Below are 15,790 nucleotides of genomic sequence, written 5' to 3'. Positions count from 1 at the left end.
CCCCACCCACAGGCCACCGCGCGGCGCAGGCGGCGCGTGCGGCAGCCCGCCGGAGTTCCCAGCAGCCCGCCGGAGTTCCCAGCAGCCCGCGCGGCGCCGGGGGGGGCCTCGCAGCACGATGCCGAAATCCAAGCGGGACCGCAAGGGTGAGTGCCCGATTCCCCCCCCGGTCCCCGTCCCTCTGGGCCCGTCCGTCCTAACGTCGTCTCTCTGCTCCCCGCAGTCTCCCTCACGCGGACGCCCAGGAAGGGGTTGGAGGCCAAGCAGGCGCTCATCACGGAGGTAAGGGCGGCTCAGACCGTCGCCCCAGTCCGCCCTCCCTCCTGATCCCCGCTGCCCCTCAATCCCCGCTCCCCCTACCCCAGATCCTCGTTCCCGCCCGGTTCTCGCTGCTCCCCAGGTACGTGCAGTGCCTGGTCCACGCTCCCTCCCTGTCCACACTACTCCCCTCGCTGCTTCTCCAGTCCCTGCTGCCCCCAGGTACCCGCTGCCCCCCAGGTCCCTACTTACTCCTGCTTCCCGATCCCTGCGGTGCCCTGGTCCCTGCTTTGCCCCTGCTTCCCCCCCATACCCCACGTTATTCCAATGTCTATCGGTCCCTGCTGTGCTGTGCCCGGTTCCCACTACCCCCCAGTCTCTGCTGCCCCCTGATCCCTGCACTCCACAGTTCCCTGGGTCCCCATGGTGCCCTGGTTTCCACTCCTCCTCACTGTTTCTCCAGTCCCTGCTTTTGCACCACTGCCCCCTGATCCCTACAGTGCCCTGTTCCCCTTGGTCCCCAGATCCTTGCGATGCCTCAAACCCCACTGTCCACCCTACTCCCCATTCCATTCGCCTCTCACTATCCTGCTCCCTCCCTGCTGTCCCCCCACTCCCTCCCCAGTTCCCACTGCCGTGCTACCCCCTAAACCAGTGCCTCACAGCTCCGGCGATGTGTGGACACCTACAAGTACATCTACATCTTCTCGGTTGCCAACATGCGGAACAACAAACTGAAAGATGTCCGGAACGCCTGGAAACACAGCAGGTGAGGTGGGACAGCAGAAGGAGGCCACCTGCACAGAGCGGAGCCTGGGAACAACCTCCCCCCTTTCTCCTGCCACTCCAGGATCTTCTTTGGGAAGAACAAGGTGATGATGGTGGCATTGGGACGTGAGCCGAGCAGCGAGTACAGAGAGAACCTGCACAAGGTAGGGCTGGGTCTGCACCCCAGAGCCTCCCACAGGGCAGCTGTCAGCAGGGAGGGCAGAACTGCCTGGGGCCAAAACCCTCTGTACCACCATGCAGCTTATCTGCTCTCCAAGGGATTTGTTTAGGGAGGAGGGCAGAGCTGCCTGGGGCTGGAGATCTCCAACTCCACCTGCAGCCGCTCCGCTTTCCAGGACGGAACCAACTAGCCCTGAGCGCTGCCCCGGCCCCATTGCCACTCCTCTCTTCCAGGTCAGCAGGCGGCTGAAGGGCGAGGTGGGTCTGCTCTTCACTGACCGCACCAGGGACGAGGTGGATGAGTGAGTACTCTAGTGTCACTGCCCAGGTGGGAAACAGCTCCCCTTCCTGACATTCCCCTTAAAATAATAAGGCTTTTCCACTCTTGATCAAGGAGCACAGGGATAGGGAGAGGAGGAAGGGTTTTCAGCTGAAACAAGAAAGATTGAGAAGAGGTCTTAGGGAGAAATGTTTTCCTGCAAGGGTGGGGAGGCCCTGGCCCAGGTTGACCAGAGAAGTGGTGGCTGCCCCATCCCTGGAGGTGTTCAAAGTCAGGCTGGGTGGGGCTTGGAGCCCCCTGATCCAGTAGGGTGTCCCTGCCCATGGCAGGGGCTTGGAATTGATGGGCTTTGAGGTCCCTTCCAACCCAGACCATTCCATGATTCTTTCCATGCCGTCCCATGGCTGAAGCTCTGGGTGCTGGTCTCTGTCCCAGGTGGTTCTCCAAGTTCAGAGAAGTAGACTTTGCCCGTGCAGGGAACAAGGCAACATACACTGTCAGCCTGGAAATGGGACCCCTGGAACAGTTCCCTCACTCCATGGAGCCGCAGTTGCGGCAGCTGGGCTTGCCGACAGCGCTGAAGAAAGGTATGTTTGGTGGCCAAAAAGGTAAGTGGCATTGATCACTGTGCAGGCAGGGCCTTCTAAGGAGAATGTTAAATAATCCAGTAGAATTCAGCTTTGGAGAAATTCTTGCGGACAATTTTCTACTTTTTGGACTGGTGCCGAATTTGTTGTATTCCTCTTGTGGCATTCTTCCAAAACTGATGCCAAAGAAGTGAAACCATGCTGCGCAGAAGCCACCTGTGGTGGTTTTGTTAGAGCCGATCCCCCCCACTGCACTCTGATATCCACAGGGAAGGCATCATCTGCCACGGGCGGGGCGTGAGAGGGTCTTGGCTCCACACCCCCTTTCTGGGAGGCTTATCCAGTATCTGTGAGCTTTTCTTCCTGCAGGAGTGGTGATGCTGTTGTCAGATTATGAAGTCTGCAAGGAAGGGGACATTCTCACCCCTGAGCAAGCACGTGTCCTGGTGGGTAATGCTGTAATCCCACAGCTATGCCAGCCTTTCCTTCCCTGATACGGAATAACCAACTGTTAGGTGTAATTCCACTGGGTGTTCTGGGAGGGAGGTGGGAAGTGCTTCTGGTATCAGTCAGTGGGGTGCAGCAAGCATCCTCCTGACTTCCCAGCAGCCATTGGTTTGGCTCTTGCTTTGCTGCAGTTCTCACCAGGAAAGTGTTCTTTTACCCTAAGTGGTTTTGCCAGGCTGCCGCGGAGCAAAGCAAGAATTACAAATCTGTTTCCTTTCCTAGAAACTCTTTGGCTATGAGATGATGGAGTTTAAAGTCACCATCAAATTTGTGTGGAATTCAGAGACGGGAGACTTCCAGAAGCTTGTTGGGGATACAACAGCAAAGGAAGAGGAAGAGGAGGAGGGTGATGACAGCAGTGAGGGCTAGCAGCAGCCCTTGCGCTTGGACACAACAGCTCTCAGTTACAGACACAACAAGAGGAGGATGATTCCCTTCTCTGTTTGCACCCGGAGGACAAGGATGATGGGCTCAAAAATGTTCTTCATAAAAGATGACCTTATTATTCTTTTTTATATAAATCTATATATAAAACCTCAGATGGTTGTGGCTGCTGCCTGTCAGCTGGGGGAAATGCCACCTCCAACATGAGAGGGAAGCAGAAAGCACATGAACATAGCTCAGCTGAGGCAGCACACCTGGTACTGGGGATGACACTGGTTTGTCCTTCTCTTTTGACGAAAGCATTAGAAAAAAGCAGCTGGATAGTGTAAAGACGGTGCGTGCTGACAGGAACAAGCAATAGCTGAGTTACAGCAATAGCTAAGAGACAAGACCTGTGTTAGAAAAAGATTTTATTCATCTATGTAATTATTTTGAGATCCCATATGAAGGCAGAACCAAGGCCTTCCCCTAGTTATCTGTCCATTTGCCACAATCAACTGCATCTTTAAGTCATAGTGTGTGCTGCATAGGTCCATGAGGGGAGAAGGGGTAAGGCACGGTCCAACACAAGCACTGACAGCAGCAGGGGACCCTACAAAGCTTTATTACTACAGGAAACAATCCCCCCTGTTTGCATGTCGACAGAGGGGCAGGGTGCGTTTGCACTCGATAGTCTACCCCAGCCAACCACTGTCTCATTCCTCCCCTATTCCCTAGCGGAAATAGTTGGGGCAGTCGTGCGCGGTCAAGTTCCAGGCCTTATCAAATGCCTCCACCACAGGTGGGAGCAGAGGACCCTCCTCACTGTAGTCAAGGTTCTGCTCAAGCTGTTCCATGTTGGACATCCCAATGATTACTGCATCTCCAAGAGAACCCTGGGAAGCGGGAAGAGGAGTTGCTCAAGCCAAAAGAAACAGAGTTCACCTCCTAAGCCACTGCAGGTCAACCTTTCTAGCAAAGAACATCCTGTAACTCCTGGATGTTTTATAGACAACCAACACCACAAAGTTCTGTTCAGGAGGCCAGAGTATCTCCAAGTTGTACCAACTCCTCTAAAGCTGCCAAATACCTTTACAGGGTGTACAGGAACATTTTGGGGAAATGGGGAACAGAACCATTGCTCTTCATGGAACTGGGAAATCAAAGTGCTCCCCTGACAGGGGAGCTGTGGGCAGGAAGCCAACACCCCAGCAAGTGGTCCTTAAAACCTTCCACTTCTTCCAGTCTGAACACAGGGTACACAGGAAAGAGAGCTGCCTGGCAGGCAGTCTACATAGCAATATTCCCTTTCAAACACCACAAGGACACACAGATTAAAAGAACCGTACACAGACCTTTCCCTGTGCGTGTGCCACAAACCCCTGCCCAGTGCCAGTGGTTCCATGCAGCCTGTAGCCATGTTGGGTGCTTACCTGCAGTTTGGAATGATTATACAGCCAGCGCAAAGCAGCAGCTGTCAGGCTGGGGGCACTGGAGCCATACGCGTCTTTCAAAGCTCTTTCTACCAGGGCAATTCCATCAAAATTGTGCTTCTTCCAGTACCTACAAGAAGAGAAATCACACTATTGCTCTTCGGACCTCTTGTGAATGGTACACCTACACTGCAGTCACATATGAAAGGCTTTCACGAAGCCTCATGCAACTTTTTGTAGCCTCCGAGGACTTCTGCAATTCCCCGCTGCAAGCTGGGGGGAAGGTAAGCCTCGAAGCCGCTCTGCAAAGCTCAGTCACAAACCACAGTCCTATTCACGTGTGGACGTCATCACTGCATAAGCTTTGGTCAGTTCTGCTTGCCCTTGGCTAATTATTAGTGTGGGTTTTTACATAGCCACTCCTGCCACATCTCCCTGCTTGTCTGTCAGCTCCCAACCTACCTATCCCTGTAGGCTTGAGCCCAGTCATTCCCAAAAAATCTTCCAGTGGGCTGGCGTTTGTCTTTGTCCTCGTACTTGTACTTGCCAGTCAGCAGCCCTCCTGCAAAGAGTCAGCAGCACATGTAGCAACAGCTTAGCTCTTCTCCAGTCCCTATTTCGCATGGGTTTGCCCCAAAGTCTTGCTGTTCCCTCCCTGTACCTGCGAGCGGATTGTAGGCATAGAAGCGCAGCCCATAGTATCTCAAACAAGGGAAGAGCTCGGCTTCCACCTGGCGAGTGGTCGCGTTGTACATACCCTGTGCAAAGATGAGGGAGACAAGGAACTTCCAATGCTGGCTCAGGACTGGTCACCAACATTCAGAACAGCCTGTTCCCCACCCTTCCCTGACAACACTCTTCTCTTATCCAGACAAGCAGTGCCAGGTCACACAAGGTTATCATTTGCTTAGGAACAGACTTCCTAAAGGATTGCAAACACCACAAAAGCTTTTCAGTTCCGCATGGAGTCACCAACTCAAGCAAAATGCATACTCAGCTTTTTCCAAGAAGGGCTCTGACAGCTTTCTAATCACACGTGTCCTGAAAGGACTTTCCAGATAACTGCAGCAACTTCCTTTTCCATGGCTATATCTTTCATGCTGGGGATTGCTCTGAGATCCGGGACTCCCAGACCCTCCCCACAGTGAGGACATGGAGAACCATCCATGTTACTATTCTCTTGGTTTGATTCATCTTAGCCTCCACAAAGGATGTGCTGGACCACCGTGAGCCCCCACCCCTCACCTGGTACACGGTTGGCATCACCCAGTTGTTGTATTTGCAGATGGTGCAGATTTCTGCCACCTCCCATGCTGCGTAGTTGGACAGACCAAGTTCTTTAAACTTCCCCTGTGGATGAAGGAAAGGCCACTCAGTTCCAGTTTGTAAAAGTGCATTTGTAACTACAGAGTGTAAAATGCATGTGGTGAAAAGGACAGCTGCTGAATTTTCTTTCCTTTCTCATCCCTGTTCACCTCTTTATAAGAGCTGAAAAAAAAAATCTCCTGCTTTCTGTTAATATTCAATCCACATATAGTTTAAATGGCACTGTTAAATTAATGCAAATCAGGAACTCTTCACCCATTAGCAGCACTAATCTTAAACTTCTCAGTTAACGTGGCTGAAAGCAAAGTTCAGATGTTCTGATGCTTCCAAGAGCTTTGCAAAACAAAGTACAGCACGTGAACACGCAGCAGAGCACCAGTTTGACTTTGCCCTGCTCATTTGCCTTATCTCTTCCTAGTGTTGTGCAAACCCGGTGCTGCAGGAGGACACACGGAGCAGCCCTGGTTTAAAAAGGTGATGGGAGGCAATCAAGGGAAGGTGCAGGCTTGGACTGCCCACTTTACTTCTTTGTGTAACTCATTGCAGGCACGCAGCGTCTCCTCCACTGGGGTCCCATGGTCAGGGGCGTGGAGGTAGAAGAGCTCCACGCTCGTCCTCTTCAGCCTCTCCAGGGATGCCTCCAGCTGCGATCGCACACTCTCAGGCTTCAGCGTCTTCCCATCCCAGGGATTAGCCTTAGTGGCAATTTGCACTGGCAGAGAGAAAGAAAGAATGAGCAGGGATGTTTCCACTTTCAGGAAGGGAATGGGGTTTGAGGCACAATGCAAACATTGCTTGAGCTGCTTCATGGAAGGCCTATTTCCTTAGGGACCATGTCAGCCTAGCGGGGCGGGCGGTTCCCTCAGGGATTGGCATCAGCCTGTCTGGGAAGACCCTTCTCAGGGAGTGGGCTTGGGATAAGTCCCTTCTCCTCGGGAATGGAGTCAGTCAGGCAGGGAAGACTCTTCCTCTCAGGGATGGCATCAGCCTGGCAGAGGAGACCCTTCTCCTCAAGGGAACAGGGCCACAGGAAAGCCCTTCTTGGGGAACAGACTTCGGGAAAAACTTTCTTCTCAGAGATGGCATCAGCTAGGATGGGAAGATACCTCTCCTCAGCGAACAGGACTCTGGGAAAGCCCTTCTCCTCACGGAGGGAGTTACCCTGGCAGGGAAAACCCTTCTTAGAGATGGAGTCAATGAAGCAGGGAATACCCTTCTCCTCAGGGACTGGGCTTGAGGAAGTCTCTTCTCCTCAGGGACGGAGTCTGCCAGGCAGGAAAGGCTCTTCCAGGGAATGGGCTCGAACAAAGTCCCTTCTCCTTGGGGAATGGGAGCCTGGGAAAGCCCTTCTCCCTAGAGACGGAGTTAGCCTGCCAGGGAAGACATTTCTCCTCAGGAAGTGGGCTTGGGAAAGTCTCTTCTTTCCCAGGATGGAGTCAGCCAGGCGTGGAAAGCCCTGCTCCTCAGGGAATGAGAGCTTGGGAAAGCCCTGCTCCTCGGGGAACGGGAGCCTGCGAAAGCCCTGCTCCTCGGGGAACGGGAGCCTGCGAAAGCCCTGCTCCTCGGGGAACGGGAGCCTGCGAAAGCCCTGCTCCTCGGGGAACGGGAGCCTGCGAAAGCCCTGCTCCTCGGGGAACGGGAGCCTGCGAAAGCCCTGCTCCTCGGGGAACGGGAGCCTGCGAAAGCCCTGCTCCTCGGGGAACGGGAGCCTGCGAAAGCCCTGCTCCTCGGGGAACGGGAGCCTGCGAAAGCCCTGCTCCTCGGGGAACGGGAGCCTGCGAAAGCCCTGCTCCTCGGGGAACGGGAGCCTGCGAAAGCCCTGCTCCTCGGGGAACGGGAGCCTGCGAAAGCCCTGCTCCTCGGGGAACGGGAGCCTGCGAAAGCCCTGCTCCTCGGGGAACGGGAGCCTGCGAAAGCCCTGCTCCTCGGGGAACGGGAGCCTGCGAAAGCCCTGCTCCTCGGGGAACGGGAGCCTGCGAAAGCCCTGCTCCTCGGGGAACGGGAGCCTGCGAAAGCCCTGCTCCTCGGGGAACGGGAGCCTGCGAAAGCCCTGCTCCTCGGGGAATGGGAGCCTGCGAAAGCCCTGCTCCTCGGGAACGGTGTCAGCGAGGCTGGGAAGACCCTTCCTAGGGAAAGGGCTTGGGCGAAGTCCCTTCTCCTCAGCGATGGATCAGCCAGGCAGGGACGTCCCTCGTCCTCAGGGCTCCTCTCCCCCGGCCCTCCCCGTACCGGGCTCCGCGGTGCCGGGCAGCAGCTCGCCCAGGATGCGCTCGGACTCGCCGCCCGCGTACATGGAGGCGGTGTCGAGCAGGCGGTAGCCGCGCCGCAGGAAGGCGCGTAGCAGCGCGGCGCTGGCCTCGGGCCCCGCGCGCCGGCCGAACTCCATGGCGCCGAGCACCACGGCGGGACGAGCGCCCCGCGCCGACATCGCGCCCGACCCGTACGCAGACACTAAAACAACCCCCTCCGCCCTCTCGGGCAGCATCCAATGCGCATGCGCGGGCACCGCAGCGAGAGCGCGCCACCGTGCCCAACGCGCATGAGCAGATCGCAGGGAGCGCTCCTACTCAGTATTCAATGCGCGTGCGCGGATGGAGGGCGTGCACACCTGCCACTGATCCCGGGGTGAGTGCCCTCCCCGCCAGGGAGCGCCCACAGCGCATGCGCAGACATAGGGGCTAATGCGCCACGTGCGCAGACTCCAGGGCGAGCCCCGCGGAGCCTACTGCGCATGCGCAAAAAGGACAGGGTGCTCCGTCTTTCCCCGTACGGGCAGTGCTCACTACGCATGCGCAAATCGGAGGGGCAAAAAGTCCAGTTTGGCTACGCCCACTGCGCGGGTGCAGACCTTAGAGAGCGTGGATCCTGTACAGCGCCCACTGCTCAAGCGCAGACCAAGAAGAGAGGAGCGCGTTTCGTTTCTGCTGCGCATGCGCAGAACGCAGGGTGAGCGCACCCCCCCTCCTCCTCGCACCCCAGGGTGCGCGGCGAGCCCAGAGTTCCCCAAGAAAACCCAGAAAGCTTCACAAAACAGCGAATCTCCTCAAAAAAAGTAAGTTTCTTTAAAGAGACATCGAGTTTCCTCATAAGACAGGTTTACTCGAAGAAAAAAGCAACTTTCTTCAAAAAACTGCAAGTTTCTTCAAAAAAGAAAATCAAGTTTACTCGAAAAAGGCAAGTTTATTCAAAGTCCGCAAGTTTCCTCAAAAAAACCCAAGTTTCTTCGAAAAAACGGCGAGTTTCTTTGACAAAACAGCAAGTTTCTTCAAAGAAAACAGCAAGTTTACTCAAAAAATAGTTTTCTACAAAAAAAAAAAAACCCAAGTTTACGTGGAGAAAGAGCAAGTTTCTTAAAAAACCAGCAAGTTTCAAGAAACCCAATTTTTAAAAACCAACCAGCTTCTGAAAAAGCAACAAGCTTGCAAAAAGCCGGTATTTTCCCCCTAAGAGCAGAAGTTTCGCAAAAAAAAAAAAAAAAGAAAAAAACGGCAACTTCCCGAAAACGGTGGATTTGGGACAAAGGCAGCGAGTGTCTGACAGAGCAGCAGGTTTGGGAAGGGAACCCAGTGAGTTTGTGAAGAAATTGTGAAGAAAAGGCAAGTTTTGGATGAAGCAGAGTAATTCTAAAGGAAAATAAAGGTGTTTACATCCCACAGGTAAGTCCCTTGCTTGCAAGGGTGGGATTTATTTCTCCTTTGAGCCCAGGTCACAGAATCATATAATGGTTTAGGTTGCAAGGGGCTTTAAATCCCGCCGGGCTGACAGCATTCCGTTCCCACCGGACGCGAAATTGAGGCCAGTGATGTGTGTTTTGCAACACCAGCCGGCTTCGACCTGTAGCTGGAGGAACTGTTCCCAGTGCATCTCTATTTTTCCCCAGTGTTATTTCATTTTGTGCCAGTGTTATCCCATTTTACCCAGTGTTATGTTGAGGACAGGCTGAGAGATTTGGGGTTGTTCAGCCTGGAGAAGGGAGGGCTCGGGGAACACCTTAGAGCAGCTTCCAGTACTGAAAGGGGCTCCAGGAAAGCTGGGGAGGGCCTCTTGATCAGAGAGTGCAGGGATAGGATGAGGGGGAACCGTTTTGAGCTGAAAGAGGGGAGCCTGAGATGAGATCTTAGCGCGAAATGTTTTGCTGTGAAGGTGGGGCGGCCCTCGCCCACACTGCCCTAAGCAGTGGTGGCTGCCCCATCCCTGGAGGGGTTCAAGGCCGGGTTGGATGGGACTTGGAGCTCCCTGATCCAGTGGGAAGTGTCCCTGCAGGGGTTTGGAACTGGATAGGCTTTAAGGTCCCTTCTGACCCAAACCATCCTGTGATTCTATCCCTACAGTTTTGCTGCTGCTGGATGCTGATAAAGGTCCCTCAGCCATGGGTGTGCGGCATTGGAGGGTTCTCCCACTCGGGAATCTTTCTGACTGTCCCAATGGCTCCCGCTGGGTGATGGACGTGTTCAATGAATGTGCCCAAGATGGCTGGGACATCACCAGTGTCGTCCTGGGTCTGGTATCCATCTTCTGCTTTGCAGCTGCCTCTTTTCCGTAAGTATCACTACTGAAACCCAGCTGACCCCTTTTACACTCTTCTCTAAAATAAAATTTCACATGCATTCTCATTGAGTTACTAAATCTACTGGGCCAAAGCAATGTGGGCTTGGAAAACTGGAGTTTACAAGGTGAGAGGGAGCAGGTCGTACAGCCCCAAAGCCTTGTTTGTTATTATATTGTGTTGTTATGCTCGGCAGCTGTAATAACACACGTCAGCTAACTGCAGTGCAGTCATTGCAGGTCATATGTGCAGCAGGAATGTTTCCAGGAGCCATGGGCTTCTTGGAAGTGCTGGGTCAGCCATGGTAGCAGGGAATGTGGTGGTTCACACTCTCGGTGTATCAGAGTATTTCATAACCAGAGAGGTGGTTTTTGCAACTGGTGTGTCTCCTTGCTGATTTCTGCCCCTGAGTGAGGGACAGATCACCAGGCCTTGAGCCCATCAAGCACCCAGGGAGTTGTGGGACTTCTCACAGGGCCGCGTTGCATGGGAGCGCATGGCTTTGCTAGAGGAAATCTCTGCTTTTCTTCTCCCCCAAGTGGTTTGCGGAGGTGGCAATTGCAAAATGGTCCAGGTGGGAGCAATAGGGAGACCTTGGGATGGTTCCAGGGTAGTGCTGATGTGGTTGGGGTGACAATTTGTGTCTACCCAACTTGCTCTCTGCAGGCAGTTTTACCAGGCCTGCAAAACAGGTATCATGGACCGGGCTCTCTCCATATATTTCCTGCTGGGATGGCTGGGCGGAGACCTTCTAAACCTCGTCGGTTCCTTCCTGGCTGACCAGTTACCACTTCAGGTACCTTCTGACTCTCTAGGAATGGGTCGGCTCTCTGACACCCCAGACTCCAGGAAGAGGGGATGGGATGGGATGGGATGAGAGCTGCTTAATCTAGCACCAGAAACCAGAGACCCAAACAACTTGGGGATGCTCCCTTCCCCACCAGGCATGCTTCATTTTTTCCCTCAGGATGCTCCCTTCCCCCTGCCCTGCCCAGGGATGTTCCCTTTCCCCCCAGGATGTGATGCAATGCCTTGGGATGCTGGCGGCTTGTCCCTGCCATCAGCTGAGGCCTTTCCACAGGCAGGACCAACATATCCTCTCCCCACAGGTGTACACAGCAGTTTACTATGTGCTGGCAGACCTGGTGATGCTCTCTCTCTACGGTTACTACAGAGTGAAGAACCGAGGTGAAGGATGTGAGTTGGGGCACAGAGGGCAGCAGGGCCGTGTGCTCCTCCCCTTGGCACGTCTTTGGGGCTAGCTTGTCCTCAGCTGCGAAGCCAGGAAGAGAAGCAGTCCCTGGGGAAGAAACAGCAGGGCAAAGATGCATTGCAGACATGTTGATGCAGTTGTTAGATGCCCCTTGTTGCCTGCTGGTTTCTTTTCTTGGATAACCTGAGCACCCATAAATACCTACTGGCTACGCTTGGGGTTTTGCAGGCCCCACGAACCACCATGCACAATGCCTGTGTGGAAAATAAATCCACTGTCAGGTGCATTAAGTATAGAAAAATTCCTTACACACAGTCATGTGGTGTTTCCATTTTGGAGCTGGAAACCACAGCCAGATCTCTTGACTCAGGGAAGAGGTGAAGTTCTTCAGCTCTTTTGGGGTCATTGCTCCTCTCACAGTCAGTGGCAACCTTGACGAGATAGAGAAGTTCCTCCCTGTTCAAACGTAGTAAAAAGGGAACTTGGAGAGTTCATACAATGCTTAAGCAGTGAGAGAAAAATCACTGTTGGGCATTGCAGCTTTCTGCGAACTACAGACAGGCATCCCTGGGGACCCTGATAACTATTTAACTTATTAAAGACATTTAAACTTATTAAACCATGATGGAGCTCTGTTAATGTAGGAGAGCTTGTTTACAGAATCTAAGGTAGGCCTTGCTGACGAAGCAGGGCCTGGTCTGGTAGGGTTTGACCAAGTACTGCTGTGAGTTAAGGCAGCGAAAAGCTTTTTAGCAGAGAGAATGAAGAGCTCTAACCCCAAAGAAACCAGAGTGCTCTCAGTCTGCTGAGATAGGAGCGGTTTCTTCCCTGATAACTTACAAATTGCTGTATTATCATGAGATAAAATGCCTGCAGCCGCTCTTGCCAGAGCGCCTTGGTGCAGGCTGAGCTGCCGCAGAGATAAGGGAAGTCCTAAGGTCTCTGTACCCAGTGATGGTCAAGCAACCACCAAGGCTGCTGGGCTGCACTGGGCTGATGGAGGAGCCCTCCCTAACCAGCGCCCACTTGATTCCCTGCAGTCGCCACCCCGATCAACGCAGCCTTCACCTTCCTTTCCGTGGGAACAGTGTCAGTTGTCTCCTTCCTGGGCAGAGATGCTGCTGCAGCACCGGATGTGTTTGTGTTTAAAGGGAGATCTCTGCTCTCCGCTGGCCTGGATGAGCTTGGGACAAAGGTGAGCTCATTCTTAAAGTTGAGTGATGGAAGGAAAGTGGGTGAAGTGTCCGATGGGGTGGGCATGTCCTGCTGGGCCAGCACGATCCCGCTTCATGCTCAGCAAGGTGAGGGGTAGAGGAGGAAATGAAAGGCTGAGCAGTGGTGTGGCTGGTAATCGTGCCTCTGAAAACAAGGGGGCTGCCTCTGCGCCCCCCCGCTTTGCCTTGCAGCCTTTCACCAGGAGTGAGATCATTGGCTTCACCATCGGCTCCATCTCCTCTGTGCTGTACTTGTGCTCCCGTGTACCTCAGATCTACACAAACGTACGTGTGCGGGAGGAGGAGGACACAGCCCAGTCCTGGGGACACGATGGGGCCCTGAGATTTCAAATAGAAGAGCGTGGTGGGAGCATCTTTCTCTTCAGTTGGGTCCCAGGTCCCCTTCTCTGAACATTTCATAAGGGACTGTCTTTCTGCATTTCCACTCCAAAGCCTGATTATTTTTTCTCCCTTCCATTTAACATACTAGTATTCTGAGGGTGAGGCTTTCCTTTTGTTTTTATTTAGAAGCAAAAGGGGAAGTAAAAGGCTTTTGGCACTGAGTCACCACCTTTTTTCTTCCTATTTTTTGGTGGGAGGGTGATTAGTGCTATGTTCTAGTGAGATTTCAGATTGCTCCCCGCAGCTCATCTTCCTGGCCTCTTTTTCCAGTACAAGAGGAAATCCACTGCCGGTGTCTCCTACTCCCTCTTTGCCCTGGTGATGCTGGGGAACTTGCTCTACGGCCTCAGTGTCCTCCTGAAGAACCCAGAGCTGGGGCAGGGCAAAGGTGACTACATCCTGCACCACCTGCCCTGGCTGGTGGGCAGCCTGGGCGTCCTTTCCCTTGACATCGTTGTATCCTTTCTGCGTCAGCACTTCTCTCTGGGATCACATCCTCCTTGCAAGGTTTTGCCGGGAGCAATCCTGTCTCAGGGCAGGTAGGGTTGGACAGGAGTTATATGACGCCACCCTGTGATTGGTTTTGAGCTGTGCTTACTCACCTGTGTGCCAGTGAGTAATTTACAGCACTGCAACAGCTGAATTCTTCACACTTAATACGTACTGAGCTCATGTGGTTTTGGGAAGGGCCAACTCTCCGTGGGGAGCTGTTATTGTTAGGGTTGGTGTTAGAGTTGTCCTGGGCCTGTTAGGTTTCCCCCTCTCCCGGCTCAAACAGGTGGTGAGATGCAGCACATCACATGGATGATGTCCATCCATCACACAGGATGCATGCCTGCTTGTGTGAAGAGCCTTAACCTTGTCTCAGATCTCCTTCCAGTTCCTCGCTTATCGGAGAGGGAGACACAGTACCTGCGAAGAAAGGGATGCTCTTCTTGGCGAGCAGGGTGGCAACCTGGAGAGCTGATGCGGGGCCCTGCCCTGGACTGAAGAGGAGGATGTGGACGGGAAAGCTGGCTCCAGTGCCGGGCAGACTGGCCCCTGTCCCAGCAGCTCTGGGGACGGACCGTGACTTGTGCTGCTGAGGCACTGAGCCCAGCCAGGCAGCAAAGAGTGCTGCTGGAAGCCCTCGCGCCTCTTTGGTACCAATGATGTTGTTGGGATAAAGAGGGAAGGACAAATGAATGATAAACAGCAACCTCAAAAGGTTGCTCTGTGCTGCCCTGATGCCCCACAGCTGAGCCAAATCACTCCTTTACCTGCTGTCTCAAGGGTGATTGGGAGCTTCCTGGGTACTGACAAACGTGGGAAGAGCCACCTAAAGGGCTGCAGGGAGGGCACAGAAGACTGACATGCCATGGACATGAGCACCACTGACCTCTGTGGGCTTCGGCTCCGCCACGAGCTCCTTCTGCAAGGTGTGGTAGTGGCTGGAGCCAGTTTGAAAGGAAGGAGCAGCGTAACCGAAGTGTTTGGCCCTGATACACATCTTCATTAGCGTGGCTCACACAGCTATAAAAGACGTCCTTTTGCATGTCTCTGATATCCCATTGCATGCCTCACCATATTTCAACAGCATAGGCTTTCTGAGGAAGCTGCTCCATCAGCTCCCAGCTGGGCAGGCACCTGGGCGGGATACGCTGCCTCTCTGCTTGCTCTGGTTTTAGGGGACAGGGTGTGATTTGACCTGGCTGCCTTGCAAATAAGGTTATGGTGGGAGATCATGTCCGGGTAGCAGCCAGCCAAGAGTGTGAATGCCAGGAAACCTCTAATGTGAGGAGGAAAATAAGGAAATGTTTCTGTGCCAGACACTGCTTGGTGATGGTGGCCAGGGACTGGTGTTGCAGAGGCTGTTGCTGGGGTTGACGTCCCTTGAGGCTGTAAACTGGGCGAGAGCTGGAGTTACACATGTGCACGCATGCATGCCTGAGCGGCACAGGAAAGCAGAATTTGAGCACGTTAATCAACATAAGTGCTGGCAGCTTCAATTTGCATAGGTTCACCAAAAGGCCAATTTCAATGCTATGTGCAGGAAGAGTCCTTCAGGGATTTACTTCCTCAGTTTTGCTGGGATTGCAAGTTTGCTGTAACCCCAGCGCATGCATGGAAGGAGCTGCGCAAGGTCCCTCTGGCCACCAAGGGTTTGAGCTTGGGGGTCTTACAAATCGCTGTGGGACCGTGCACCAAACCTCTCTAAGATAATGAAGATCCAGCCGGCCTGCAAGCAAGAGTAAAGAAATGAAAGCACAAAAGCTTCCCTGGTTCCTGTACCCACAGAATGAGCGGCTGGGATCTGTGGGGCATCTAGTGATCACTGGACTCTGATACACATCCACCCACCTACAGCTGGAGCAAATGGGATCCGCAGGGCATCCAGTGATTGCTGCGCTCCGGTACATCCACCCACCTATGGCCAGAGTGGCTGGGATCCACAGGGCATCCAGGCACCTACAGTCAGAGCAGCTGCTGCCACGTGAAAGCCCAAGTAAGGCTGCAGGGGACAGGGAATGAGGACACAACTGCACACAGAGCTTCCTGGGACTTGGTTTTATTTGTATTTTTTTTTGTTTTAGTTTTTTTTTTATTTATTTTTTAGTATGGAGGCTCAAGTACCCGATGTGGATTTGATTTAAGCTTTACAAAAAACAAAATCAAAACAAAAACCCTTTTGCATTCCATAAAAATTGACAGAAAAGCGCCTCAGAACTAGGCT

At 53.5% G+C, this 15,790-nt stretch overlaps 3 protein-coding genes across 4 annotated transcripts; 2 read left to right on the top strand and 1 right to left on the bottom strand.

The window, feature by feature from the left end:
- Nucleotides 1–67: 67 nt before the first annotated feature.
- Nucleotides 68–3,106, top strand: MRTO4 (MRT4 homolog, ribosome maturation factor). Its single transcript, XM_009556243.2, has 8 exons — nt 68–146; nt 224–282; nt 924–1,027; nt 1,109–1,190; nt 1,441–1,508; nt 1,922–2,073; nt 2,443–2,519; nt 2,803–3,106. Exons 1-8 carry the CDS (start codon nt 119–121, stop codon nt 2,947–2,949), a joined length of 717 nt encoding a protein of 238 aa, XP_009554538.2. The 5' UTR covers nt 68–118; the 3' UTR covers nt 2,950–3,106.
- A 246-nt stretch (nt 3,107–3,352) lies between these two features.
- On the bottom strand, nt 3,353–8,209 carry AKR7A2 (aldo-keto reductase family 7 member A2). The gene is made up of 7 exons (XM_009556197.2): nt 7,932–8,209; nt 6,227–6,414; nt 5,622–5,726; nt 5,038–5,134; nt 4,839–4,938; nt 4,377–4,506; nt 3,353–3,839 (listed from the first exon to the last, which is right to left on the bottom strand). The coding sequence occupies exons 1-7, from the start codon at nt 8,185–8,187 to the stop codon at nt 3,678–3,680; spliced, it is 1,038 nt and encodes a 345-aa protein (XP_009554492.2). The 5' UTR covers nt 8,188–8,209; the 3' UTR covers nt 3,353–3,677.
- Nucleotides 8,210–8,598: 389 nt separating this feature from the next.
- On the top strand, nt 8,599–15,754 carry SLC66A1 (solute carrier family 66 member 1). Of its 2 annotated transcripts, none has more exons than XM_054085870.1 (8): nt 8,599–9,358; nt 10,034–10,241; nt 10,915–11,044; nt 11,358–11,445; nt 12,502–12,656; nt 12,832–12,960; nt 13,348–13,533; nt 13,946–15,754. In XM_054085870.1, the coding sequence occupies exons 2-8, from the start codon at nt 10,072–10,074 to the stop codon at nt 14,042–14,044; spliced, it is 957 nt and encodes a 318-aa protein (XP_053941845.1). In that variant the 5' UTR covers nt 8,599–9,358; nt 10,034–10,071; the 3' UTR covers nt 14,045–15,754. The 2 variants fall into 2 exon arrangements, with proteins under 2 accessions (XP_053941845.1, XP_053941846.1); XM_054085871.1 differs by having other exon boundaries at nt 8,606–9,358; nt 12,868–12,960.
- The last annotated feature ends 36 nt before the right edge of the window (nt 15,755–15,790 follow it).

The sequence above is a fragment of the Cuculus canorus genome, chromosome 21 (genome assembly GCF_017976375.1).
Source record: "Cuculus canorus isolate bCucCan1 chromosome 21, bCucCan1.pri, whole genome shotgun sequence".
NCBI classification, from domain to species: Eukaryota; Metazoa; Chordata; class Aves; order Cuculiformes; family Cuculidae; genus Cuculus; species Cuculus canorus.
Note: the sequence above shows the minus strand (reverse complement) of the source record. Positions and strands in the feature narration are given on the sequence as shown.

What these genes read in the sequence shown, in the direction of transcription:
- SLC66A1 (XM_054085870.1), top strand. Translation starts at nt 10,072, where the DNA reads ATGGGTGTGCGGCATTGGAGGGTTCTCCCACTCGGGAATCTTTCTGAC. An exon ending in CTGACCAGTTACCACTTCAG is followed by an intron (nt 11,045 to 11,357) that starts GTACCTTCTGAC and finishes CTCTCCCCACAG; the next exon opens with GTGTACACAGCAGTTTACTA. An exon ending in GAAGAACCGAGGTGAAGGAT is followed by an intron (nt 11,446 to 12,501) that starts GTGAGTTGGGGC and finishes GATTCCCTGCAG; the next exon opens with TCGCCACCCCGATCAACGCA.
- AKR7A2 (XM_009556197.2), bottom strand. Translation starts at nt 8,187, where the DNA reads ATGCTGCCCGAGAGGGCGGAGGGGGTTGTTTTAGTGTCTGCGTACGGG. An exon ending in GCCCGGCACCGCGGAGCCCG is followed by an intron (nt 6,415 to 7,931) that starts GTACGGGGAGGG and finishes TCTCTCTGCCAG; the next exon opens with TGCAAATTGCCACTAAGGCT. An exon ending in GCTCAAGCCTACAGGGATAG is followed by an intron (nt 4,507 to 4,838) that starts GTAGGTTGGGAG and finishes CTCTTCTTGTAG; the next exon opens with GTACTGGAAGAAGCACAATT.
- MRTO4 (XM_009556243.2), top strand. Translation starts at nt 119, where the DNA reads ATGCCGAAATCCAAGCGGGACCGCAAGG. An exon ending in AACGCCTGGAAACACAGCAG is followed by an intron (nt 1,028 to 1,108) that starts GTGAGGTGGGAC and finishes CTGCCACTCCAG; the next exon opens with GATCTTCTTTGGGAAGAACA. An exon ending in ACCAGGGACGAGGTGGATGA is followed by an intron (nt 1,509 to 1,921) that starts GTGAGTACTCTA and finishes TCTCTGTCCCAG; the next exon opens with GTGGTTCTCCAAGTTCAGAG.